The 27,992-nt window shown below is 41.6% G+C and overlaps 2 protein-coding genes across 10 annotated transcripts in view; one reads left to right on the top strand and one right to left on the bottom strand.

Annotated features, from left to right (window-relative positions):
- Positions 1–927, top strand: part of NCBP1 (nuclear cap binding protein subunit 1) — a 38,237-nt gene extending 37,310 nt beyond the window's left edge. For both annotated transcript variants that reach the window (XM_025888271.2, XM_073876687.1), the window contains one exon: positions 398–927. In XM_025888271.2, coding sequence (XP_025744056.1) covers positions 398–511 — 114 coding nt within the window. In that variant the 3' untranslated portion in view covers positions 512–927. The remainder of the gene's footprint in view (positions 1–397) is intronic.
- XPA (XPA, DNA damage recognition and repair factor) overlaps positions 1–24,727 on the bottom strand; it is a 59,630-nt gene extending 34,903 nt beyond the window's left edge. Inside the window, exons 1-8 of one of the 8 annotated variants that reach the window (XM_073876693.1) lie at positions 24,508–24,727; positions 22,380–22,490; positions 17,542–17,647; positions 14,612–14,777; positions 12,795–12,912; positions 3,999–4,150; positions 3,360–3,405; positions 214–3,018 (exon numbers count right to left, since the gene is read on the bottom strand). In XM_073876693.1, coding sequence (XP_073732794.1) covers positions 4,002–4,150; positions 12,795–12,912; positions 14,612–14,777; positions 17,542–17,647; positions 22,380–22,490; positions 24,508–24,679 — 822 coding nt within the window. In that variant the 5' untranslated portion in view covers positions 24,680–24,727 and the 3' untranslated portion in view covers positions 214–3,018; positions 3,360–3,405; positions 3,999–4,001. Of the gene's footprint in view, positions 1–213; positions 3,021–3,143; positions 3,406–3,464; positions 4,151–12,794; positions 12,913–14,611; positions 14,778–17,541; positions 17,648–22,379; positions 22,491–24,507 lie in introns of those variants that run through there. The other 7 variants (XR_012373548.1, XM_073876691.1, XM_073876689.1 and 4 more) reach the window with 7 other exon arrangements.
- Between the last annotated feature and the right edge of the window lie 3,265 nt (positions 24,728–27,992).

Raw genomic sequence — 27,992 nt, 5'->3', positions numbered from 1 at the left:
CATGTCTCAGCAACCATAGTTTTCATCCGCTTTCCTGGGTGGTTTTTCATCTTGGGCCAGTCCCTGTCTGGGCTACTTTTGTCTTGGTCCATAGGGACCCAGCCGCCCCGCCTGCAGCCGCCACCGCTCTCAAGCATGAATTACGTTTACATTCAAATCCAGTTCTGGCCAGTTGGTTTCTAAGTTATTGCACATCCTACCTGCTTTATTTCCGACTACATTTTCTTAACGTTAAGGCTTTTCAGGAGCCCATTCTTCCTCTCAAGCATAACCACTTTTTTCCTCCTACCCCTTCCCACCATTCCACAACGTGGGCAGGCTGCTGAGGGAAGTGTTCCGCAAGATTGCTCAAGTGGTCTTTTTCCTGACCTAAGCCTCCCCTTTTCTGTGTCCACAGCATCACCAAATAATCCAGCAGTACATGGTGACCCTGGAGAACCTGCTCTTCACTGCTGAGTTAGATCCTCATATCCTGGCTGTGTTCCAGCAGTTCTGTGCCCTACAGGCCTGAGGGTCCTTTTATTCCCCCGTCAAGATTTTTTAAAAATAGCTCAAAATAATTTGTCTTATTTTTTTGATGGTTTGAATGCTTGCTTTCTTGTAGCATCCTTTCACTTACTAAAGGGGGAGGGGGAGGAGGACAGTGAAGAATAAAGCATTGATTACCTTTAATTGCCCGCACAGAGCAGAAATTCCCGACTGACAATGTGACGATGACCATAGGATGTGTTATATATGTGACAGATACAACTTTTCTGGCATTTTTTCCTCCTTAAGGCACAAAAGTGATTTGAGGTATGTGAACACTAGAGGTCCAGCTTACAAAGTAGTATATAGAACCAGTGGGTTTACTATCAAGTAGCATAGCTTCTCCCAGCTCATGGATAACCTAATATGGCTGAAATAAAACTAAAAATGTTTTTTAAACTTTGGTATTTCATGATTTATCATCTCAGTCTACTTGAAAATCAGTGGTTTCTTATTGAACGTCTACTTCCCTCATTTGGAATTCTCTCTCCAAAGTATCTTAATATTTTAAGACATTACTTATTAATGTTATTCAGAGTAGCACTACCCAAATTCTTTACAGTTATATTCTAATTTAAACCACAATCTCTGAGGGTGAAACAGAGCCAGCCAGCGTTCTGAAGTCTTCCCCCAGTGCTGTCCATTGTGTGGCAGCTGTGGGAAACTGAGAGCGATCTAGTCATCTCCTCTAGTCTCAGAGACAGATTTGTCCAAGGCCCACTAGTGAGGTACATGGTAAAGTGGAACTAGAAGTACCTAGATTGGCTAAAACTGTACTTGGAATTAGATATAGGTTTGGGTTTTGTTTCTACAGAACTTGGTGCAAGTAATTACTAATTCTTGAGCTTGTTTCCTGTACAGTATTAAAGCTTAACTGAGGTAAGCATGCACATAAAATAAGCATAAAGGATTATCTGACATTGCAAACTGTAAGCATTTTAAGACTTCACTAAACCTTAGGAAAAATTTTTATCAACAACCCCACAACTGCTAAGTAGTATTCCTGTGCCTGTGTACAACACAGGTATTTTTAACTTACTACATCATAAATTTAGAATGCATTAATATTTTTCATATTGTTACCCAGTCTCTTTTGTTTACCCTGCATTTAGTGGCTACAGAATATAGTCTACTCAAGAGATAGGAATTCCTAGGATTTTTAAATACCATACCATTTAAAACAATTATTCACAGAATTAAGGGTGCAGGGCAAGTTACTAGCAGGAAAGGGACTAACGCCCAGGTTCTTGTCTAAATATTCTTTTGGTTATGCTATTCCTCCTTCCCACAAACAGCAGTCAGTTAGACATGGCTCCTGTCCTCAGGAAGCCAAAACGATAACCATTTAAGGCTCTGGTAACTGACCCTATACTGCCCTGTAGCCCTCCCTATCCCAGTGTACTGCAGTTTGACTGGTTATACCTGCTTGATCCCAAGTCTAGAGGAATTTTTCTCTTGGATCCTCTCTTCATGTGTAATATTGCCTGATGTGACCCTCCTCTGTACAGTTTGGCAGCTAAGTTTATAAAAAAAAAAAAAAAAAAAACCTAGAAGTTGAATTTCAAAAAGTATTAAGAGCAAAAACATTCAGTAGCTGCTTTCCCCCCTAAAGCAGCTAATACAAAAGAATGGCATGTCACTACCGTATCTGCAAAAAAATCAACGTTAAATATTCTATCAATGCCATTTAACCTTTCCTTTGTCAAAGTGAACGAACATATGCTTTGTTTTCCTTGATTCTAAATCTCCCTTCCGGGAATAATTCAGGCAGTGGTTCATATGAAAATAAGTTTGCTTGCTCTTCCTGGAAAGTATTTAGTAATTTGTTGTATAATTTACTAATCTGTAATTATGCCTGAAAATGAGGAAAGAACTTGCCAACCTGGGTAGAATACATTGGGCTGTCAGTGTTCTCTGGATACTGGGGTCATCTTCAAGTGATGAAAGACTGAAGAGAAGCATACGTGAAACTAGACAAATCTAGAACTATACTGTCCTGATTAGAATACGTGCTCATGAACAAGTGGCTACTCTGTGCCACATGCCAGATTCACCCTATTTAATCCTCCCAACCATCCTCTGAGAGATGATTGTGCCCACCCAGCAGATAAAAAGAGGCCCATGGAGTAACCTGCCCAAGGCCCACAGCTAAAAAGTGGAATTTGAACCTAGGGCCATGGGGCGCAACGGCTCTTTATGGCCCACGCAGTTAATATCGTTGTCAGCTGCCTAGACCCCTTGTTACTCTGTTGACATCAAGCTGGAAGCTTTTCTGGGGTCCCAGGAAGGTCTTGCTACCCGTTCTGAATAAATTTTTACTAAATCAGTAATTAGCATGGCACGTTAAAAAAAAATCAACACTTGACTAATATACTAAACATTTCTATGTTGAATTCTTAGAGAACAATTAGTAATTACAGTCTCAAGTCTATTTGAGTTGGACTAGTTTGGACTTGCCTTTCTTCAAGCATAATCTCCAGGACAGCTGATCTACAAAGGAAGATGAAAACATATAAACTTCCTATTCTCTTTGTAGCAACCGGACTAAAAAAGCCATGTCAAAGAACAACTTGAAAATACCCAGTTTATCTTAACTTGAACAGGTTTTGTTTAAAAAAAAAAAAAAAAAAAATGCACAGACCCTGTAGTCAAGCACAAATCCTCCTACTAGCTCCAACTACCTTGTGATCTTTCTGGCAAGATGGGCAAAACTGACTAGCTAAACTTGATCCAGATGCCTGGGGTGATGTCGGGTTGTAGGTTATCACATCCTTTAAAAGTGCTAAGTAAACACAGAAGTTCTCCTCCCTCCCAGGATTAAATGAGAATACCTGTAAGCCATTTCGCATCACACCTGCCTGATCCATCGTAAGTGCTCTGTAAAATGTTAACAAGTTAGGATAAACTTAGTACCTTTTTTGATCAATAAGACAATATGGCTGTTTTTCCACTTTAATCCATATTTGAAAAGGGCTATCTAGACACGGACCTTAGGGCCTATGGTAGTAAACTGTAAGGATACAGAAAACATGATCAGACTGCCACGACTCAATTCCTGCTGTCCAGTCAGGCCTTGTCCAACAGCAGCTCTCCACTCCCTCACGTGGAGACAGCATCTAGAAGACCCGGCGAGCCTCCGGGGTGCAGGATCTACTACTGTCCCTTGTTTGCTGGGAGAAGAATCTGCTTCAGCTGCTTCTGCCCTTACTAAAAGCTCTTCCTCCTATTCCAATCTAGGGTTTGGTTTGGTTTATTTCTCAGTTTTAGCTCTAACCTAACTTTTGAACCTATTCCACCCCTCAGCTCCCATCCCTGTTGTAGAGAAAAGCAATCCCAGACCCAGTATTTTGCCCACAACCAGACCTGCTGGACTCTAACTGAAACTTGCTCTTAAGCCGTAACATACACATTTCTTCCTGAAGCATTATTTACACGAGTGTTCATTCATCTGTGAATACTTGACACTTAACTAGTCACATCTTCTCATATGTCAGCTCATGGCCACACACAGTACAAGTCTTCCGATACATGTCATCCTCCAGGTTTTCTTCTGGTCCATACTCATGTTGATGAGCAACTGTTTCCCTTCTCCACACGCTGCTTCTTACTGCTCGCCGTAATTCTAAGAAATAAGGAAAAGCCAGCCTTTCAGTGATGCTATTCAGCTGAATCCCAGAATCCATCAAGCTTGCTTGTGTGTGTGTAAACCAAATATGGTTTACATTAATTTTATAACAAATCAAAATTGATTCTAGAACCTTGGCCAGCTTGGCCTATAAAATTACTCATTGGAGCTGCGTGAAATGGGATACACAGAAATGGGGTAAGTGGGTTAAGAGGGACAGTAAAACAAAAAAATTCAGAAGATGAGTAAAAGAGGAGTTTAAAAAATGGGATTTGTTCAAGCAGCTGAGAAAAATGGTGCCACAGCAGGAAAGGGGAGTCAGCCAGGATAACTCAGGACGAGATGCATTTCAAAGTTCTGTACATTAGAGGCCACTTCTGTAAGAGGCAGGCCAAGCTTTGCTTGCAAGAGAACTAGAAAGCCAAGAAGTCGGCTACTATGCTGGGGTTTCATCTTAGAGAAACTGCTTGTGCACCTGACCTGAAGTCTGTTCAGTTCCTTATCTTACAAAATGAAAGCAATATTTTAGGAGAGGGATTGCCAATTATTGCAAAGCACAATCTAAATCTAAGAATCAAAAGCAAGTAAGAGCTGAAAAGAACCACAGTTTTTATTTTATTACTTTATTTTGCAGGTAGGAAAATGGAACAAAAATAGCTTGTGACCGCAGGTCAGTTATTCCAGAGTTTAGAACTTTTTCCACTGTATCATGTTAAAATGTCATTTAAAAAAAAAAAACTGTTGGATGCTTTGAAAAGCAACTAAGCCAATCACATTTTAAAAGTTCACACTGCATTACCTGAAGAAACCAAATGCTTAGTATTAACTGGAAATTAATGAGCTAATAACTTCTCCGTTTCCAGTTTGATGAATCAAAAACTAATTTTTTTTTTCTGACCAGTGATCCATCAAGCCCAGCTCTGACAGCACACTACCTAAGGAAGAGTATGTTACATAATCTCAACCATAAAAATCACTGTACACCAAGTGATCACACATTTTCTTTAATCCTCTTTAGATTTGTAAGTAGTATCAAAATACTTGAATCTTTGTATTTCAGCCTTTATTGTATCTTAAGGATATGCAGATGTAGCACTATGTATCAGGCACTGTTCTAAGCACTTTATAAACACATTTTATCCTCACAACCCTTTAAGTACAACTACCATCCCACTTTTTTTTTTTTAAGTTTTTTTTTTTTTTTTAAAGATTTTTTTTGACAGAGAGAGAGACAGCAAGAGAAGGAACACAGGCAGGGGGAGTGGGAGAGGGAGAAGGCTTCCCGTGGAGCACGGAGCCCGATGCGGGGCTCCATCCCAGGACCCTGGGATCATGACCTGAGCCGAAGGCAGACGCTTCAGGACTGAGCCACCCAGGTGCCCCTACCATCCCACTTTTAACAGATGAGAAAACCAAGGCCCAAAGAAGTTACATACGTTGTGCCTAAGATAAAACTGCTAGTTGATGCCAACGGCATGGTCTATCTCAGGTTCCTGTTAACCACAAAGGCTTGTGCTGCCTTTTCCCACCTGCAGTATGAGAAGCACTGGGTGTCAGACCACTATTTTCAGGCTTCAATGCATGCACCTCTAGACAGTTTCCAAACTAGGGGGAAAATCGTGTTCATCCAAACAATAATCTTTATTCCTATATTCTGTCACATTCTGAAGGCAGCAATTTTTTCTAGACATACGTGGAATGTCCTACTCTATTTTAACCTTAGGGTATTTTCTAAATAAAAAATGAAGTCACGTGCTGACTAGCACAAATGCCTCAGGGTTTCGGTCAATGACAAGAAGAGGTCTCCTGTTTGAGTTCCAATACCTCCCTTCCGAATTTGTTCTGATATAAAGTACACTAGCCACTTTTCCTTTACTACTCCACTGAGAAAATGCTCTCAAAATCTGACTGCATCCCGGTCACTGCTAAGCTAACCTCTAACTTGAGCATTATGTGAACTCAGGAAAAGAGAGAAGAAAACTATTTGCTTAACACTAGAATACTGACAACAAAATCTAGTTTACTAGCCATAATTGAATATAAGGTGTTTACTGACTTTATGGCTTTTTCTTCCCAACCTTCAGCTAGTTTATCAAGAATAAGGACAAAGTCATATCTTTTAGTATTTACTAGACACTCCTGGAAAAACTTGTGCTAGAAAATAAGGAAGTACTAAAATAGTGGTATGCTTATCATTTTCTTGCCTTCTTTCCCTTCCTGAACAATCTAGTCCTAAAGCCAGTAAGTGGAGCAAGTAAAGCAGGCATCTGTGGTAGGATGGAGGGAGCCCAAGAAAAGGAAGGAGCATCTCCCTGTGGTGGAGGCTGCTAGCAACAGTGATGGGAAATTACATACAGAGGCGTCAAGTAACTACATTAAGGATAATGTGAATCAGATTTCTCACTGTCAGAGAAGGGAGTTACGAGAGTGAACCCTAAAATCCTGGATTAGAATTGGGTATATGAGTGTGAACTCAAGGTATTAATTTATAACATATGGGGCAGACATAAAAATACATATACATGTTATTGTGCTAAAAAGCAAGTCCTCAACAACGAAGACATGGCAAAAGGACAGAGGAGCTAGCTTAAAGAAGATTCCTTTTAGCTCAAATCTCAATCTGAACACCAAAATCAGGACAGAAATGAACCAAAAGCCATGGAGAACAGGGATTCATGAATCCATACCAATAATAAATGGCAGAAAGGATGCTGCAGAATGCAGACTTCTAACTGACTAAACATGGAGAGAGCACTGAAAAAAACCATTTTTGCAAAAAGTACACTAAAGACTGGTTCAGGCAAGAACCATCTGTGACTGAGTGCTAAATCGGGGGAAGTGTTTAAGAGAAACAGGATATTTGGTTGGCTATAACTTTTTTTTTTTTTTTTGCCTATGAAATAAAAAGTTTTAACATCATCGTTGAAGGCAGACGGACGTAGGTCTCCAGATACAATGCCCTAAGAAACAGGTCATTTATGTACCATCTCCAGCCTGAAATGCGTAACGTGAATCTAACCATTGGGAAGCCTCTGAAAAGCCCCAAATGAAAAACATTTCTAAAAAAGCAAGATGGGGAGGGGAACAGACTTCTTCAAAAATGTCAATGTCAAAAGAGAGAGAGGCTCTGGAAATATTCCAGAATGAAGAAATTTAGAAAAACTTGGTACTTCAAGCTAATGCCTGATCCTAGACTGGATCCTGAGCTATAATGAAAAACCACACAGGACGTCATTGGGCAAACTAACAGAACTAGACTCTGGGTGATAGAGGAGATAAAAATCTCACGACTACACTCTGGTCCTGCACAAGGAGACTGCTATTCCCGGGAAGCATGTGCTGCAGCGCTGGGGGAGAGTGACATGCGCAACCTCCTCTCCACGTGCAGAATACAAATGACACAGATGGCATCACGCTAACAGATCACTGTGGAGAGAGGATACAACCCGTGTCCTTTATACTAATCTCTGCAATCTTACTGAACTTTTTTAACTGATTTCCAAATAAAAACTTGAAAAGTCAGGAGTTAGCTTGAAGGGGCCAAATTAGAGACCATTTGAGCCTCAGAATGAGTAAGAGGAATGGACTATAACACTGATTTGAGAAGAATCCATGAATCCAACTAATACTAAAAAAATTCTTCCCAAAGGAAGCCAAATAATTACAGAAATAACAGAAATAGAAAATCACCATTTATATCCAGCCTAGTAACAACAGACTGGGGCAAGAATCATGCCATGTGCTAAAACCCAGGCGTGAGACTTAAGGAAGGAGATGCTCACACAGTACCCAAGTCCAGCCCACAGATTTCCTCCTAATTACAAAGGGGAAAGGGCCCCTGGACAACGGGCAAATCTAGCAGACACCGTGCCAACCACACTAGCAAACGGAGGATCCCTTTCTTAGCTGACAGCATGTGTCTCCTAACGTGACACACGCGGACACATCACCAGGGAAGGACTCCTACCAAGATGCCCACTATATAATTGTGCGAAAATAAGCTGCTAATAAACCTAAATGAGGACATTCTGCAAAACAGGTGGCAGTCTCCAAAAACGTCAATAGTCCTAAAAACAAAACAAAACTGGCTGGGGACCTGAAAGAGGGCAGATATGCATCAACCTTGACTGGCCCTTGGATCCAACAACCAAAAAGCTGTGAAGGACATCAAAACGACTGAATGTCTAAGACATACTAGACAACATTATTAATTTTACTGAGTATGACACTGTTTTTCCAGTTACACAGAATGTCACTGTTTACAGGAGATAACATCCTGAAATATTAAGAATCACAATGTTCTCAAGCAGCTCTTAAATGGGTCAACAAAGTGTGTGTGTGTGTAAACAAGTGTGGCAAAATGTCAACATCTGGTGAAATGAATTTTTTAAATAAAGATTAATACATCTTTTACATTACTTCATTTAAGCAACTTAAAACTTTGGAAAGTAGAGGTCACCACCTACTGCTGAGTGAGAAGAGGAAGGCAGAAAGGGCAGAGCCTTGAAGGGTGGCAGAGCCTCGCCGCTAGCCCTGGCGACAGGAGGAGGGGCCATGCCAGGCAGCACTGAAAGCCTAGCTGAGCTGGAGAACAAAACAGCAGGTTACCGGGTTACAATCTCCTAGTCCTGCAGGCCTAGAATTTCACAGCACAGAAAGCAGTGGACTACCTCTCTGGAAATTTATAAAAATGTTCACGGTAACCAGTCTTCCTATGGATATCTTCAGATAGATACTCTTTTTACCCAAAGAAGTCTTCCCTTAAATCCTTGTTTCAATGAAAAATTTGGTTTATGCCACTCTGAAACTTGTATTTTATTTGCCCTAATATCCTACTTTTGTAAAAGTTTGTATTCAAAGAAGCCCAATGCTATTTAGGAGGTAAACTCAAGAGAACTAGCTGAGGGAGACAAAATATTTCTGAGTACTTGATGGAAGCGCAGGAAGTTGCATAGGGGGCTTCTTGTTAACTAGAGGAAAAGTCACAAGGAAATATCAACATGAAGCTTTGATCTTATCTTGTCCTCCAAACACTGAAGCAGAGGAACATGGAATTGTGTCCTTCAAACTCTTGAGAGAAGCCCAAAAACGGTCATAAATAGAACCACAGGCCAGAATATAAAATGTCCGCACACTTAGTAGGAGCCCCCAAGTGGGCTTTTCTTACCCACCTCTTTTGAGGGGAAGAGTACATAGTAACAATGAAGAATAATTTTCCATTTTTTAGAAGGCTTACCTCTGTCAGTACTAAGTAAGAGAACACAGAGTATAACTTTAAAGAAAAGCCTCATCTCCACCTTATTTGTGGAGAGGCAGGCAAGCCCAAAACGTTCTGTGTATTTGCACCAAAGGAGAGTTCTCATCCAGTATCAAAGGCGACACGTAGTGCATTTGCTGAAATCCAGTTAAACTGAGCAGCAGTGATGCCCTCGTTTCTACTTCTGCCTTCTTGGATCTAAGAGATCTATAACAATTTGAATTTGCTGACAATTCTTGTCTTTTACTTTGCCTATATTTATCAATACCTTATACTATTTATACTTAAATTTCTTCGTGGTAAAACCAATTCTTTCCCAAACTGCTAAGTAGATCACATTCTCAAAGCAGGTAAATAATCTCTTACCTTTCCATAAAGAAGTAAGCTTTGTGTCAGCTTCTTTATGGATCAAAATCAGAAGACCAAGAGGAACCAGGTTCCAATTTCTTTTCAACTAAAAAACTTTTAGACTTGCTTTTATTCCTCTCTGTTCTGAGCAAACTGCACGGTAAGCTCCTCGTTTCTAATCTCTACATTGTCTACTCCACTCTCAGCCCTTTGTGGCCTAGTCAGGAGAACTGGAACATGTTCACCGACCTCTGAAGTAAGCCAATGAGAAGGAGCCATAATTAAACAGAGTACCACACCAATCTCTGCACAGGAAAACTCAAGACAATGGAGTAATGCTTTTAAGAGCATGCTCAGGTTTTCATATGCAAAGGAAACTGGAAAACACTCTTAGATTTGGAGAGACTAGGAAAACATACCACTCAGAAAAATTTCCTCAAAAAGACAGGCTTCATCCCAACAAGAATGGAACTGAATTAAAGAAACCAATCTTAAGGGTCCATGAAAAAATTCAGGGCAAATTCAAACTCTTCAACGAAGAGGGAAATCCACAGTTTATCTGGTGATTAATAGCAATTTAATACAGTAAAAAAAAAAAAAAAAAGCCAATTATATTTGAGTTTATGTTTCTATAAAATACCTATAAAAATTATATAAATCTTAGAAGAACTGTTCTCTGCATACTAATATTTGATCTATAGGATCAAATTTTTATAATTTGATTTTTATAGAAAAAAGTGTAAAACAGATGCTATAATCTTTTGCTGTTATAGTCAAATTATAGTAACTTAGCCACCTTTAGATGACATCTTGACCAAACTACAGAGACAGTATCTAAATAAAAATTACAGACAGCCCCCCCCTTTTTAAAGTATTTCATCACTTTGGGCGCCTCGGTGGCTCAGTTGGTTAAGCAACTGCCTTCAGCTCAGGTCATGATCCTGGAGATCGAGTCCCGCATTGGGCTCCCTGCTCGGCAGGGAGTCTGCTTCTCCCTCTGACCCTCCCCCCCATCATGTGCTTTCTCTCTCTCTCATTCTCTCTCAAATAAATAAAATCTTTTAAAAAAATAAAAATAAATAAAAGTATTTCATCACTTTGCAGGTCTAAGTTTCTAATTCCTTTATCCATATACTATAGTCTGCACCAAAATACCCAAAACACCATCAGGAAAGTGGCTTCGAGGGGCAGCAGAGAGGGAAGAGTAGAGGCGATTCAGGTAGCTGGAGTTACCAACAAGCCCAGGCTGGTCTGTAATGAGTCTGTAACTCTGCCTTTCTCTCTCAGGCCCAGTAAGAAGCTTCTGTTACTTTCCCCCTCCAGGCTCTCCTTGATGCTGGAAGAAGGAAGGGCTGGGGTAAAATGTGAGGTGGAACATAATCTAATAAAAGATTAAAGGAAAGGACCAAATTGAAAGAAGTCTTTCCAAAGCCTCTCAGTTGGTCCTTGCTGGTGTTTCCAGTGACCTGGTACAGCAGTGGCTCATGTGGGGAAGATTCTTCAGTGAAATGCTTCTACATGGCACAGTTTGCCACAGGAAACCTAACCAAGCCAGAGAAGTGTGCTTACCCCCCAATCCAGGAGCTGATCTCTTAAGTCACTATAATTTATATAAAGACATATATAAGGATGTTTATGAGGTTTTGATAAACTTCGTAAGTGTCCAACAGTGCTTCTATTTTTATAAGAAATATTTTTAAAGAGTCTGTGTGTAGAAAAGAACTAGAAAAACAGACATTAAAACATCACTATTGATGGTCTCTGGGCGGGAGACTACTACAAGTTCTTTGCAGTTTCCCAACTTTTTTGCACTGCACACAAATCAATCTTGTACTGAGAAGGAAAAAAGATCCTCACAAGAAGAAACAAGGCAGGCTAACAATCAATTTTTGTTACTGTTGTATTATTTAACACATCCGAGCTATCTTCCAAAATCTCTTCTAAATGCTAAACACAAAAGCAAATTTATTAATTATGGCTAAGACACTCATTTTAAATGGATGTATACAAACCCTGTAAACACATAAAACACATGCTACCCGGACGCACCATACACCACACCAGGACTCTACACCCGCTGCAGGAAGCACATTTATGCCCACCGTGCTGGACTCTAGGGATTCAGTGGTCCAGCGCAGAGTGCTCCCACTGCTCCAACAGCAGCCCACACTCACCATCACGGTACTGACCACACTCCAACAGGAGTTGGACCAGCTCTGACTCCAGCACGGATGCTAGCACAGTGCCTGGTGACACTACTGGATGCGCTGATGGACAGACTTATGCACAGATGGACACACAGACACAGAGGGACAAAGGAATGGAGAGACCGATGTATGGACAGAGGAATGAACATACCGATGCAGACTTTTGGTTAGGAAAGCCTGCTTCCGGTCTCACCTCGCTAATGGCTACTGATGTAACAAGTCACTCTATCTTTCTAGGTCCTTTATTCACATAGAAGGAAAATGATTAGACTTGCTGACATGAGAAGGCTCCTTCTAGCTACTAAATTAGAGGACTAACACTTAGGCATGATTTTTTCATCTTAAGCAATTAGAGAGGTTTGCTGGTGGATATCCTTTTTATAACCCTGTTAGTCATATTTAAGACTGAACTGATGACAAATCCTTGACCGAGGATATATCCCTGATCTACCATTGTTCCTATATAAACACATAATTCACTTTAGGAGGAGGATTTCCGCACTTTTTAGAACCGCCGTACTCTGAGGTTTGCACCGAGAGCCTCAAACACCAACCTACAGAGGGCAAACTTTCAGTCTTTTCTTGCTTCAACCTATGAAAAAAACATTCCAATCTACTGGTGACAGATCTTTAAACAAGAACAACTTACCTAAGGTCTTTTTGCAAGTCAATAAACAGTCCTTCATGAGATCAATGTAGCCACTTACTTTTTTTTTAAGATTTTATTTTTAAGTAATCTCTACACCCAATGTAGGACTTGGACTCACAACCCTGAGATCAAGAGTCTTTCGCTCTACCCACAGAACCAGCCAGGCACCCCTCCACTTACCTTTTACTTTCTTATCAAACTTCTTCTGTTTCATTTTCTCTCGGTTTTCCTGTCGAGCTTCCTTTGCTTCTTCTAATGCTTCCTGACTACCCCAAACTTCAAGAGACCTCTTCACAATCTACAACACAGAATCCAGATTTCAGTTGTTAAGTATTATAAAGTCATAATGATTAAATCCATGGACACCAAAACATGATCTCATTCAAGGGCAATTTTATAAGTATTTGAAATTTTGAAGAGATTTTAAATAGTGCTAAGAAACAACCCTAATGACACCTCTATCTAAACCTGTGGAACCTCAGCCTAAATGCAGGCTTGGTTAGACTGTAAGTACAAGAGGTGTCCTCTGACTGTAACTGCTTCTCTGTGACTGTTTTCACACGAATCCACCGAAGTACCAGTAGTCAGTGGGTCTGATGAGTTTTGTCACACTCGCCAAAACAATCTGCAGACCAATTAGCCACAGTCCATCTGAATATGAGACCATCTCCAAAAACCTCTCACCACAGAGAATCAGTCACTACTGCCCTTTCCCTCCTTGGTCCATTACTAACTTTGGATCTTTACAATGTCAACTTTTTTTTTTTTTTAAACTCTAGTACCTGAATGACCTAAAGTCTTTATTCTAGTTTAAAAACTTTACATTATAATATCTTTACTCTTTATAACATTTATTTACACTTAGGAGACTAACACACTAAGAATTATGCTCAGGATCTCTCTCACAATATGTTAAGGGAACCAAAATATCAGTCAAGGTAGCCAAACTCAAATTTCTTCCTGACATGATCAAGTGATATCTGGCATTTCCTAAATTCTCAAACATCACATTTTCCACACTTTAACACCCTGAAATGCTGCAGCACCAGCCACCTGCTCACTGGTGCTTTAACAGCTGAGTCAAAAAGTGGTTCAGAAGAATTGGACTCAATGCAAAGAAGTTTAGGAATACCTTAATAAATCTGTTGTAGTTGCATTTCTTATGTATGTATGCACAAGCGTGATATATAACAAAAAAATAAACTAATAAATCTAATGGCACTATTTCAGTAAGTATAAAATAAAAGCTTCAAGTGATAAGAAAGCATTGGGTTGGCGTTTTTTCATTTTAATGATACATAAAATAATGGTGAATCTTCTAATTAATGGTGTCTTAGGTTTAATAAAATTCAATAAGTGACTGGCTTTACAATGTAGTTTCTTAATTTTATTTGAAGCTACGAGAATTTTCTAGTATTTTCCAGTCAACCTACTCTAAACCAATGCCTCCCAACATTTTTTTACATAATGGCACAAAAATAGAACGTGTGTACTATTCCGGGATAGATACAGGAGGCTCTGACTCAAGGCACCCACACTAAGTGGGTAACTATCTCTGCACACCACTACAACACGTGAGGTTGAGAAGACCCACTCTGAGACACAGCAGAGTTACATGGACACGACACTGTTCCAGATGAGCATTTCCCAAGTGGAGTTAGATTTTAGGCATCTGTGAAATTCCTGAAACTTTCTAGGATTTTCATTTGGAGGGTGGGCGGGTAGGGTAATGGGGCCCAACTCTTAATCCCAACTTAGTTCCCAAATTGTACTAGTAACATTACCTAATAGTAATATATTTGCCCCAAAGTGCCACACCAAAAAGTAAAACCAGATGTTATTAAATGTCATTACATACGACTATGACTCATATACAAAACAGAAGGAAAAGGATCTTTTTAGCTCTGTAAGCAAAACTAAACTAATTATACCTAGTTTACAGTTAAAACTTCACCCAACCAAGGACTTAAAATGACCAAGTATAATGTATCAGAGACCTGTAATTTTAAGTAGAGTTTCATATCACCCCATTGTGAATGATGAGGATTCTTCTTCACAATAAATTTAAGAGCTGGTTCTCTTTTTTCTAAATCACAGTCTTTCAGAAGGTATTCTTGTTTGGCTTCTGTTTTAGTTATGAGCTTGTGTTTATCATCAGCATCTCTAAAAATAAATTAAGTCCAGTACTATGTTAGTTATTTTAAATAAACTACGTTTTCAAATAGTCCAACAACCTAGGGGCATGCTTGCCAAAACATTATTTTAAAACAATTTTTCCTGTGGCGCCTGGGTGGCTCAGTCAGTTAAGCGTCTGCCTTTGGTTCGGGTCATGATCCTGAGGTCCTGGGATTGAGCCCCGCATCAGGCTCCCTGCTTAGCAGGGAGCCTGCTTCTCTGGCTCCCTCTGCCTCTCCCCACCTACTCAGGTTCTCTCACTCACTCTACGTGCTCGCTCTCCCTCAAATTAAGAAAAAATCTTTAAAAAACTAAAATAGTTTTTCCTTCAACTCTCACAGTCAAGTTAGGATAAAAATTCTAAACAGAAAAATACTTTATCTTTTACTTACCTGGAGAAGCTATATTATATTAGCAGCAGATCCAGGTCATTTAATAAGAATTTCTTTCTACTTACTTGAAGTCCCTCTTTGCCACAGTGGATTTGAAATGACTAAGAGTACAGCAAATATAAATGAGAAGACTCAATGGGTAAGAAAATAGCTCATGGATGGAATATAAGTACACAAGGTCCAACTACCCCAACACACTTGAGCTTCCAATTGGCTCTGAGCTTGTTCAAAGTCAAGGTAAAAGTGGAGGTAGAGTCAGTTACATAGTTCTTCTCATTTATTTTGTTCTCCATCTACATGCCAGGTATGACTCAAAGTACTAGAAAAACAGCAAAGAAGACAAAGCCTTGTTTTCATGAAGCTCCCATTCTGGTTAGGAGAAGACAATAAGCAAACATAATGACAGATAAAAGTGCTATAAAGAAACACAAAGCATGGTAAAGAACAGAGATTTTGATAGACTGGGTAATCAAAGAGGGCCACTGATGAGGGGGCTTTTGAGCAGGGCCCTTAAAAAGTCAGAGAACATTCTGAACAGCTGGAGAAAGAACATCCTAAGCAGAGAGAACAGCAAGTGCAAAGGCTCTGGGGCAGGAGTGCGCTTCGCAACTGGACTCCCAGCAAGTGAGCCAGTGGGACCGGAAGGCTTAAGGGAGGGAAGACGGTGAGGAGGCCGGGAGATCCAGTCGGACATGTGGGAGCCCTCTAAGCAGTGTGGGGACACTTCTAGTCTACATGGATTAAAAACCGTTGGAGAGTTCTGACTAAAACGTCTCCGGAGAAGAAGCCAGTGGTGCCAAGTTGGGGGCACAGGCCAGTCAGAAGACCACCAGTGCCGTGCTCCAGACAAGGGCTGATGGCGGCCTGGGCTGAGGTAGTGGTGGGAGGGGCAAGGGGGCGAAGCAAGGATACGGAAGGAACATAGAACCAACTGGGTTTGGAATTAAACACGGGATGAGAGAAACAGCCAATGAAGTTGGCCTTCACTGAAATGAGGTATAGGTCAGGGAGGGGAGGAGAGACTTAAAATTGGGAATAACTTTATGAAAGCTAAATAACTTAGAAGTTTAAGCTAAAAGAGGGACAGGTACTCTACTAAAATTAAAATCTTCGAAGATATTGAAAGGAAACACAATGGAGGGCTGTGTTCCTAATTAAAGTTTAAAAGTATCTTTTTTCCAGACTACTACACAACTTTCTTTAAATTGATACATTAGTTGCTTCCATCTTCTCAGGGAAATAGGATTATAGGTGATAATTTCGTTCCCAAAAGCTATCCATCCATACTTTAATAAGTGATAATACTGTTGCTCTTAACCACTGTGTGTCAATGGGAACAGAGTTTATAATTTGTAATTCCAATGGGAGCCACACATTTTTTTTAACTTTTTTTTTTTTTTTAAGATTTTTATTTGACAGAGAGAGAGAGAGAGAGAGAGAGAGAAAGAAAAAGCGGGGGGGGGAAGGAGAAGCAGGCTTCCCGCAGAGCAGGGAGCCCGATGCGGGACTCGATCCCAGGACCCTGGGATCACGACCTAAGCCAAAGGCAGACGCTTAACAAATGAGCCACCCAGGTGCCCCGGGAGCCAGACATTTCCCGTCACAGATCTGATCGTGAGTCGAGCAATATCTCCCATTTCCTCTCCTCAGGATTCTACCCAGCAACAAGTCAGTGGGAATGTCTCCCTCCCCTGCAGCAGGGACTCGGAGAAGCCAGGTCCTCCAGGCAAGTGAGCAGGTGATCTAGGGTAGCCGGTCCAGAAGAAGGACCAGGGAACAGAGGAGAGGGCTCAGTAAGAATCCCAGATGGGGTCTTAGGGCATGAAAGACACCAACACAGGACGTGCTGGGGTCAACAGTAGGGACGGAACCATGAGGAGTGAGAAGCATTATCCTGGGGTGACAGGAAGAGGCCAGAGGCCAGGAGAAGAAGAAAAAGGCTGAGAGAAGAAGGTGACTCTTCCTCCTCTCTTCTCTCCCCTTCAGTCCCCTCTCTCACTGAAGGTCCCAGTCCTCCGACGAAGGTGTCCACATATCCCAGGGTAAGACAAAGGGGACCCTCAGGGACTGGGGGAAGAGAGGGGTTAGGAACTTGCTAATGACAGAGGGTAAAGACCCGCCAGGCCCACAGAAAGGAGGACAGATCGACAGCTGAACCAGGGCTGTCCTCATCACTGTGATAAGCACAGGCTTCCTGTATTTCTTTGACAAAATGGAAACCACAGAAATTTTAGGAAACAGCTAAAACAAAAATTGTAATTACTAATATTAAATCCACATGGATCTAATTATGGTTTTGCCCTAAACCTACATGCGAACACTAAACTTTAGCAATTGAGAACATCATCTGAACTAAGTACCTGCAGTTATCACAAGTTGCCTGATCAAAGTGGCTCATAAGGTAAGAATCCATAAATTCTTTACCACATTCTTCACATACTGCATAATCAAATTCCAGAACAGGTCCTAAAGAAAGGAAGGTTAATTCTTTAAGTTTACTTTTTTGTGACTTAGAACAATGTATTTTCCCCTATCTTAAGTTTATCAGCATGTACTTTATAATGGACACAAATACATTTACATCAAAGACAAAACCATGATTAAGTAAACTTCTATTTATCTTAAAAAAATTTTTTAAGGAAAAAACTATCAATTCATCAAGCACGTTTGAACCCGAAACCATGTGTAAGGTGCTTGCATTAGCTCTGTATTGCTACTGTAACAAATTACCACAAATCTTCTGGCTAAAATAACACAAACTTATTATCTTACAGATCTGTAGTTTGTAAGTCTGACATGGGTCTCAGTGGGCTACAGTCAAGGTGCAGGCAGGGCTGCATTCCTTTCTGGAAGTTTTAGGACACAATCTATTACCTGCCATTTTCAGTCCTGCCCTGACTCAGGACTCCCTTCCTCCAACTTCCAAACTGGCAGTAGCAGCTTCTCCCGTCACTCTGGCTTCTTCCATAATCACATCTCCCTGTGCCTCTCTCTTGCCTTTTAAGTACCTATAATTACACTGGGCCCACCTGGATAATACAGAATAATCTCCCACACATCTCAAGGTCTTTAACCTTAATCATATCTGCAAAGTCCCTTTTGTTATGTACGATCATATATCATGGGTTCCATGGTGATTGGAATGTGGACATCTTTGGGGACCACTGTTCGGCCTACCACCATACTGTTGAGAGTACAAAGGAGGTGAATCCCAGAGTAGAAGGGAGCAGAGGGGGCCGCTTACAGACAGGGAAAATGGGCACTAACACATAACACAGAAAGAGTAGTAAAGTGCAAGTCAACAGAAGAGACAACACAGAATTCACTTTCAAATGGGGAACTTTCTCCCCCTCCACTCCACCTTCCCCACCACCACCACCAACAGAGTAAATACCTCAACAATGAGATTGTAAACTTGAGGGTGAAGATTATATTTAGCTATGTATCCTCAACTCCCAGCACAGAAACTACTCTAGGTAGAGTAAAACTCAATTTTTTTGAGGACTTCAAATACCTGGCTAAGGATCTTTATCCTATAGAATTTCTCAGCAAATCTCAAAGTCTGGTTCTCTCAGCAAATCTGAAAGTTTTACTAGCATGTCTTTAGGATGACTGCTGCTGCCAAGCCCCAGCTCTGAGAACTGCCACAACCCCCAGTGGAAAGAAGGGAGTCATCATTTGTCCACAGCTGGTTCGACACATTCCTATCACTGCCTTCCCTTACCTACTTCCAACACAACAAGGTCAGTTAATATTCTACCACCCCTTAATTCCACTATCTCCAAACTCTAACAAAAATATCACTCTTCCTTATAAAATATTAGTGGGACACGGCCATAGACAAAAGGAAAAGTTAAAAATATAGGCAAAGATCTTCAAAAACTTGATTACTAGAATGTGTTAGAATGGAGAAAAACAGAGGTCTGACATACCAATTAGGAGACTACTGAACGGCATTATTAATCGAAAGCCATAAAATGTGTGGAACATTTTCCTAATTTTAGAAAGTCTTTATGATGGAAAATTTTAAATGTACATGATGATGATTTTTCTACTCCTTCACTCCCTTTAAATTTACCACGTGAAAACTGGCAGTCTAGTGCTAGCAAGGGCCTTCCCTCCCCACCATTCATTCACTCATGTACCTAATTATGATTGATACAGACTCACAGATTCCTCTTTTTTCCAATGGCTTTATCACTCAGTAGTGTCCTTATTGACTCTGGTGCTCAAATGGTCTCAGATTTGGCTAGTAGGAGCCCCTTCAAGCTGTGTAACACACTTTCATCACTTTTAAACACTTACATATTTCTGGCATTACAGAATGTTCCAAACTCACCTGGTGGCCATCCTGCCCCAACCCTAGAATCAGCTATTTCTCTGGAGGGCCCTGGCTCCTTTCGGTGGGGGAACAGTATCAGAGTCCAAGATCTGGACACCAGGTATGCTCACTGCCACTGGGTTATCTTCGCTTCAAGGCCCTTTCTGTGGACAGAGCTAAGAAATACATGCATGTGTGTGTACACATATGTACGCGCACACACAAGTACTCACATGTGCACACATATCTTTTTGAGGTATAACTGACATTGTATTAGTTTCAGATGTCTAACATAGTGACTCAATATTTACATATATTGTGAAATTATCAAGTCTAGTTAACATCTGTCACCATAGTTTACAAAATCTTTCTTATGAGAACTTTGTAGATCTATTCTCCTAGCAGCTTTCCAATATGCAGCACGGTAATATTAACTAGTTGCCATGCTGTACAACACACCCTCATGACTTATTTTATAACTAGAAGTCCATATCTTTTAATCACCTTCACCCCCCCTTCCCTTAGCACCTTCCTAGTGATTCTGATGAACCTCTATTCTAGATTTTAAAAGCATTTGATAGGCTTTGCTTTATAGGCAAACGACCCAAATAATTTAATGGCCCAAATAATTTTGATTTTTCTCAGCTATGCTGAAGCTTTTTAAAAATTAACAAAGGGGCGCCTGGGTGGCTCAGTTGATTAAGTGTCTGCCTTCGGCTCAGGTCATGATCCAGAGTCCTGGGATCGAGCCCCACATCGGGCTCCCTGCTCAGCGAGGAGTCTGCTTCTCCCTCTCCCTCTCTTCCCTGCTCATTGCTCTTTCTCTCTGCCTCAAATGAATAAATTAAAAAATTAACAAAGAAAACATGATAGATAGAGGGGCGCCTGGGTGGCTCAGCTGGTTAAGTGTCTGAGTCTTGATTTCTGCTCACATCATGAGCTCATGGATCGTTAGGCTTAGCCCCATGACAGGTTTTGCGCTCAGGTGGGGAATCTGCTGGAGTGTCTCTCTCCCTCTCCCAGACTAAGTCAGCCCAGAGAATGAGGACCTTTTCTAATCTGTCTCCCAAAGGGGACACTGTTGAAGGAGGTGATCGAGAGGATGTGATGGCCAGCTGACCTATGAGGCGGATCTGGGGATTAGAGACTCCTCACCCCCTACCCTGTTCTTGGAGTGCTCATTCTGCCCACCAATCCCACAGTGGGAGCTGTTCCAAGGACAAACCCTTGGGAGAGTAAGGTCTCGTTGAGGCCATCTGACCTGAATATGTGACTGAACACAGGTAAGCCTCTATATAAACTGTGAAGATCTGGCAGGTGGGTGCAGAGATCTACTCATCTTGCAGCCACCCGAGACGCCTCCTACATTCCCTTGCTAATTAAAGCTGCCACCTACCAATCTGGAGTGGCCTGACTCCTCCAGTCTCTTGCCCTCTGTGTGCCAGGCCAGTCTGCAAACCAACACACACCTTTTCTAACTTCCACAAATTCATGACCGAAGTCCTATTCGCATGCAACAGCCATACCATCAATGCATGAGTAACAGACAATGCCACAGGTATACCTTCATTAAACAGGAAGGCACTACAACAGGTTACAATAAATATTTGTTGTGTGATGGGGCGCCTGAGTGGCTCAGTTAGTTAAGCCTCTGCCTTCAGCTCAGGTCACGATCCCAGGGTCCTGGGATCGAGTCCTGCATTGGGCTCCATGCTCAGTGGGGAGTCTGCTCCTCCCTCTGCCTGCCGCTCCCCCTGCTTGTGTACACGTGCTTTCTCTGACAAATAAAATCTTAAAAAAAAAAATTTGTTGTATGACCTGTTAAATGAAAGTATAGGCTTATAGCCCCAGTTGAATCCAAAATCTGCAGACTAAAGTTACAATGAGTCTTTATATTCATAAAATCATAGGGATGTTAAAGGTCTTTAATCCAAGGCCTTCCCTCCTCATACAGGCTTCTCTAATATATCCTGGTCAGGTCTTTCAATCTCTGAACCCCTCCCTGTTTTGCTATTTAGAAGCAGCAATTCCCACAGTTAGGAAGTTTTTCCATTTCACAGAGTCACCATGAGACTCACATAAAATATGTGCCAACATTCTATAAGTGCAAAGTACTAAATACATGCACGGTACTGGGCTGAAACCTCCCTCACTGTATTGTAATTGTCACCCACTGTTCCAAGTTCTGCCCTCCAAAGCAAATTAAAGTATAATCTCTCTTCCAGAGAGAAGCACTTCTTACACTCACAGGCAGTTAGACGTGTCCTCTCAGTTAAACCTAACCAGTTTTGACAACTGTTCCTCACATGTCAATTTGAAGACATCCATTTTGACCACTCTGTTTTGGACACTATACACTTGTCAATATCCCCCTTAAATATGGCACCCAAACTGAACAAATATTTTAATCCTTCAAGTCTCAGCATCTGAAAACAGTGGAATAGAAGAGGACTCTTACCTACCTTGATGAACATATAACATTTCTGTTGCCACATCTAAAACTAAATAGGTTTTTTAAGCCTCCCCAAGGATACAAGGATATATATATCCCATTTTTCCTCCAAATAAAAGAATGTCCTAAATTTTATTTCTTGGGTTCTAGCCCCTCATTTCGGCCTATCAAGACAATGGAGTATACTATCAGTCAATATATTGGCTATCCCTGCCTATTTTAAAATAACAGCATCAACCCTAAGTACACAAACCACAAGTTAACCATTGCCAAATCTGTTTAATTTTTAATCTATTAGCAAAACTGCCAAACTGTATCCCTCTTACAAAGCTGACAAGTATGGCATTAACATAAATTTACAAAGAATTATGCAAGTTACTCAAAATGACCAATCCAGATACCTATTTTCTGAAAATACGCTTTACCTGGTTGATGGACAACTTTTCCAATTGTATGTTGTTCTTCTTCTTCCTCTTCCAGAATGAAGCCTCCTCCTGTGTCAATGATCTTTGGGGCTGCTTTTACATTAGCCATACCTATGAAAAGTAAAAGTGGTGAATGACTTAACTAGGTAAGCCCATATGTTCCTTTGTGCATAAACAGATTCTTTAAATTTAATATATATCAAACAAGACAAGGATGTCCACTGTTAGCACTTCTACTGAACATTATACTGAAGGGCCCAACTAGAGCAAGTTGATAAGAAAATAAAACAGGCATAAAGGTTGGAAAGGAGTAAAACAGTCTTTATCCACAGATGATGTGATTATATATGGAGAATATTCATGAGAATCTACAATTAGAATTAAGAAATAACATCTAGGAAAAGAGGTGTAAAAGCTCTACAATGCAACCACCACTAAAAGAAATCAAAGACCTAAATATAAATGGAGAAATAGACCACGCACAGATTGGAAGCCTCAATATTATATTTGGTGCCGAGATTTTTATCTTCAGTACTTTTATTTCAGCATACTGTACAATTTTCACTTTGTCTGAGCTAGGACATAGGCCATGGAAAAGACTGAGAAGAACTTGCTTAGAATGTGGTGCTAAAGGCTTGGGGAAACAGCAAGGTAAAGCAGCAGAGAGAAAGGGGACTTTGTCTTGGCATGATTGAGCATCCTTCAGTATCTTGCTCAAGTTAAGGTCTTGACTACTCCAGCTGGTCAAAACCAAGCTCCTGAGGCACAGCGAGGTGTATCCCATGTCACAGCACAGTGGATTCTACCCTGCTTTCCATGATCAGAAGTTTAATACCGGTCTATGTTCTTTTTTGCACCCCTGTTCCACAGTCATTTAGTACAAACCTTTATGAAATCATGAATATGAATTAACACAAATAAACAACTTTTGTCCTGACTTGAGAAAGGAATAAGAAAACTAGAAAACAGAAAGGATGAGACCAGAACCATTAAAAGTGGCTGTAATTTGTGGATTCAGTGTCTGTATGAATATCAAGACATGCTGCCAGCCCCAGCTTCCTGCCATTCTTCCTTTCTTCTGGTTGATGAAAAGGGGTAGTAGAGGACACAGCTCCAAACTGTGCTCAACTATTCACACAGTATGGGATATAGCTTTAGGAACATGCGTACTTCCCGTTACAGAGGCACTCCTGAAGACCTACATGTCAACCAAACTATTTTAAGTACCCTAGGGAAGATTATTACTGGACTACAGTGGAAAATTAAGTGACAGAAATGTTCATACATGAAAGACACGCAGTCAAGGCCTGCCCTTAGAAAGGGGGAAAGATAAAATTCAGACAAAAATAACAGCCTTTATTCCTAAAAGTGAGGCAATGCCTGGCCCAGAAGCAGCAGTTGGTGAAAAGGAAAGGCCGTGAACCCAGTATCAGATGAGCTCAATTCTAGTCCTGATTAGCTTGTGCACTTGCTGGTATGAACCTGAGCAGATCCCTTTCCTTTTCTGGTCCTCAATTACCACCGCAGTAAAACACCAGTACCAAACGCTGCCCTAATTATTTAACAAGTTTACAGTGAGAATCAAGTTAGCTAACTTGAAAGACCTGAAACACAACAGGTGCTACTCTTGAGAGCCTCACGAAGGCAGTAGCTCCTGTCTGCTCTCTCTGTGCCCAGCACGTAGCGAGCACTGTGCGGGATCCGGAATAGGCACTCATTCGCCCTTTGCTGAGTGGATGAATTCGAGCGCGGTGCAGGATGATTGCTGCAATGGGCGACAAGTCTAAAAGCTTTATACAAGGACTGCCCCTGGGACCGGTGGACGCGCAGCTGGAACAGAAAAGGAAAGCTACGGCGCCGACCGACACTGACTGGCACCTCCCGACGGTGAGGGCGGCTGCATCCCCCAAGCCTAAGAGGAGAGCTGGGCCACCCGGGTGCAGTGAGGAAAGCCTCAGCTCCAGCGCGGAACCGCTGGTGGTCATAGCCCGCTTTCAAAGGGCCCGCAGACCGGACTCCCGGGACTGCGGGAGGACAGGCGCGCAGACGCGCGGGCAGCCGACGCTGCACCTAGGACGCGGCACCCGGCCCGCCAGAGGGAAGGGGCAGGCGCCGCCAGGGCCCAAACCTCCGGTAGCCCCAGCCGCCGTCGCCGGGTAGGGCCGGGCCGCCAGCCGGGCCTGGCGCAACATCAGCGCCCGCTGCCGCTTCCGCTCGATGCTCGCCCGCACCGAGGCAGGCAGCTCCGCCGGCGGCTCCGAGGCCGCCGGCTCCCGCGAAGCATCCCCGGCTGCCGCCATCTCCAAGCTCCCCAAAGGGCGGAGGCTCTACCCCCGTGCATGCGCATTAGCGCGCCGAAGCGTGCCCGCCAACCCGTCGACTCCACAGTACAGCCTCTGAAAAGGAGAGCGCCTGCGCAATTTGAGGAGATCCGGGCGGAAGGGCGGGCGGTGGGCGGAGCTTGCGCCGGCGTCGAGAGCCGAGAATACCTGCTGGAATGTAATCTAGAAGGGGCGGGGCTGAGGTCAGTTTTCAGGACCCGGTCATCTTTAAAATAATAGTCTTGCTTGGTGGTTCAGAATATGGGTCTAGGAGTCAGCTCTGGGTTAAGTTCTAGCTCTGACATTTACCACTGGTTGCTGGAACAAGTTATGTAACCTCAGTTCGGTTTCTTCAGTAGTAAAACGAGGATAATTACGGAACCGCTTCCTGGGTTGTTGGAAAGATTAGCTGTAAAGGTTTTCAGCACAATGCCTGGCATATAGAAAGCTTCCAAAAATAATAGCAGCTAGTAACGCTAGTGCTGTCTGTTAAAAAAAGATCAATGGATGATTCATCTGACTTTACTTTGAAAGTATGGCCTAGGGGACAGAGCCTTAGATTTGAAATGGGAACCCCTGGGTTCAAACTCTCACCTGCTCTGTGACATCAGGCAAATACAGCACCTGGTACCAAAGCTGGTGTGCATGAACTTGGCTATATTTACCATAGAATATTCCTTCAGTGTGGGTGAGATGCCACCAGGTAGACAGTGGGTTTGGATTTGGACCAAATCCTGAATTACCAAAAGTGTGGTAAATGGAGCATTTTGCGAGAAACATTGCTTGCTTTTCCAAAAATGTATGCTTTTTTATTACAAATGAAATTTAATTGAAACCAGGAAACACATAATGTTTTAATTACTACATATACCATTTAGGACTAGTTTTCAGAACAATTTGACACACCGAGGTTTCACACTTGTTTTCCATGGTTAAAATTTGAGCAGCACAACCTAGTGGTTCTAATCTATTGATTATATATATATTTAAGCTGGAGAACATTATATAAAGCAGATAAATGCTCAGATCTTCTGGTTGAACTAGAGATGGAGACCTCGAGAAATCCCTGTTCCCTTTCCCCTCAAATCCCTTTCTCTTCCTATCCATTGACCTTGTCCAGGTGACAAAATCTCAAATTCCATATAATACCAAAAGCACAAACAACAAAAGAAAAAAATAGATAAATTGGACTTCATCAAAATTTAAAACTTTTGTACATCAAAGAACATCAAGAAAATGAAAAAGACAACTCACAGAATGGTAGAAAATATTTGCAAATCATGTATCTGAAAAGAGCCTAGTATCCAGAATACATATAGAAATTTTACGACTCAATAACAAAAAGGCAACCCAGTTTTTAAGTAAGCGAAGGACTTAAATAGACATTTTTCTAAAGACTATATACAAATGGCCAAGAAACACATGAAAAGATACTCATCACTACTCATTAGGGAAATACAAGTCAAAAGCAGAGTGAGATACCACTGCACCACCACTAGGATGACTAGAATTAAGGGGGGAAAAAATAACACAATAACAAGTGTTGGCAAGAATGTGGAGAAATTGGAGCCCTCAAACATGACTGGTAGGAATATAAATGCTGCTATGGAAAACAGTTTGGCTATTCAAAAAGTTACACATAGAATTATCACATGAGTCAGCAGTTCCATTCCGCTTTATATAATGTTCTCCAGCTTAAACATATATATATGTTTATACACACACACACACACACACACACACACACACACACACACTCTAGAGTAGAACCACTAGGTTGTGCTGCTCAAATTTTACCCATTGAACACTGGTATGAAACCTCAGTGTGCCAGGTTGTTCTAAAACTCTGCCCCAGCAATTCCACATAGCCCAGAGAATTGAAAACAGGTATTCAAACAAAAACTTGCACACAAATGTTCATAGCAGCGCTACTCACAGTAACCGGGAGGTTAAAACTACCCAAATATCCATCAAATGATGAATGGATACATGAAATGAGATATGCCCATACAAAGGAATATTATTCAGCCAAAAAAGGAAGAGTACCAATACATGCTGCAACATGGATGAACCTTGAAAACATTATGCATTCCTTTTCTATGAAACATCCAGAATAAGCAAAGTCATAGTGACAGAAAACCAGATTAATGGTTGCCAGAGGCTGAGGGGAGAGGGGGCTGGGGAGTGACTGCTTAATAAATATGAGGTTTCCTTTTGGGGTAATGAAATGTTCTGGAACTAGATAGTGGTGACAATTACACAACATCGTGAACTCACTACATGTTACTAACGGTAAACTTTATTTTATAATTTTAGAACAACTCAAATTCTGACTGCGCCCAGCCAGGTGATGGAAGTTAATGAACCTAATGAGGTGTGAGACGCAGGCAAACTGAGTGTCGAATCCCCTCTTAAAGGGGGCAGCTACCACTCAGCTCCTGCAGGTAGTTGCCAAGACAGAATTTGGGCTCATTTTTGCCAGACTGGCCAATGCTTCAAAAAGGTAACTGCTTCTCAAACTTTTATGCACTGGGTGATCTTGTTAAAATGCAGATTCAGAATCAGTAAGTCTTTGGTGGGAACTGAGAATGTGCATCTCCAGCAAGCTCCCTGGTGGGGCTGCAGCTCCACCAACCACATTTTGAATAGTGAGGGTCCAGCTCAGAGGTTCTCAAACTTGAGTGCACATTGGAAGCACCTGGGGAGTTTAACACTGATGCTTGGGCCCCACCCCCAGAAATTCTGACATCATTGGTCGGGGTACTATAACTCTCATGGGCAGCAAACTTCGAAAGCCAACCCCCTAATGGGGTAAAGCCCTGGGGAGTCAGGAGAAAAATTTAAAAAGAAAGCCACACACATGTACTATTTACTCGATAATAGGAGTAAAGGATTGGGCTAATTTCTGTGCTGCTGCATCCCTGTCCCAGACAGGTCCCCACCTTGGCATGCTCCTTGCCAGACCGACCATGATCCTGGCTGAAAGAGGGGTAATTAACAAAGAACAGAAAGAATTGAAAGCACTAACCAGAGCCTGAAGAACAGGCAGGCAAGAATGGAAGTCAGGAAGGGGAAGGAGAAACTTGGCAGTGTTTCCTGACAGGGCCTCCTCGCTGAGAGCACTACTGGAGTTATTCATGCCTGAGATGACAGGATGTGAACATATTTGTCTTTATTATCGAGTAAACAGTACATGTGTGTGGCTTTCTTTTTTAATTTTTCTCCTGACTCCCCAGAGCTTTACCCCTTAACGTGGTCACTTTGAACATGGTTGACATAAATTCACAATAGG

The sequence above is a fragment of the Callorhinus ursinus genome, unplaced genomic scaffold (genome assembly GCF_003265705.2).
Source record: "Callorhinus ursinus isolate GAN/ISIS: 27379988/994484 unplaced genomic scaffold, GSC_fseal_2.0 scaffold24, whole genome shotgun sequence".
Classification (NCBI taxonomy): domain Eukaryota; kingdom Metazoa; phylum Chordata; class Mammalia; order Carnivora; family Otariidae; genus Callorhinus; species Callorhinus ursinus.
This window is presented reverse-complemented; position numbering and strand designations above follow the sequence as displayed.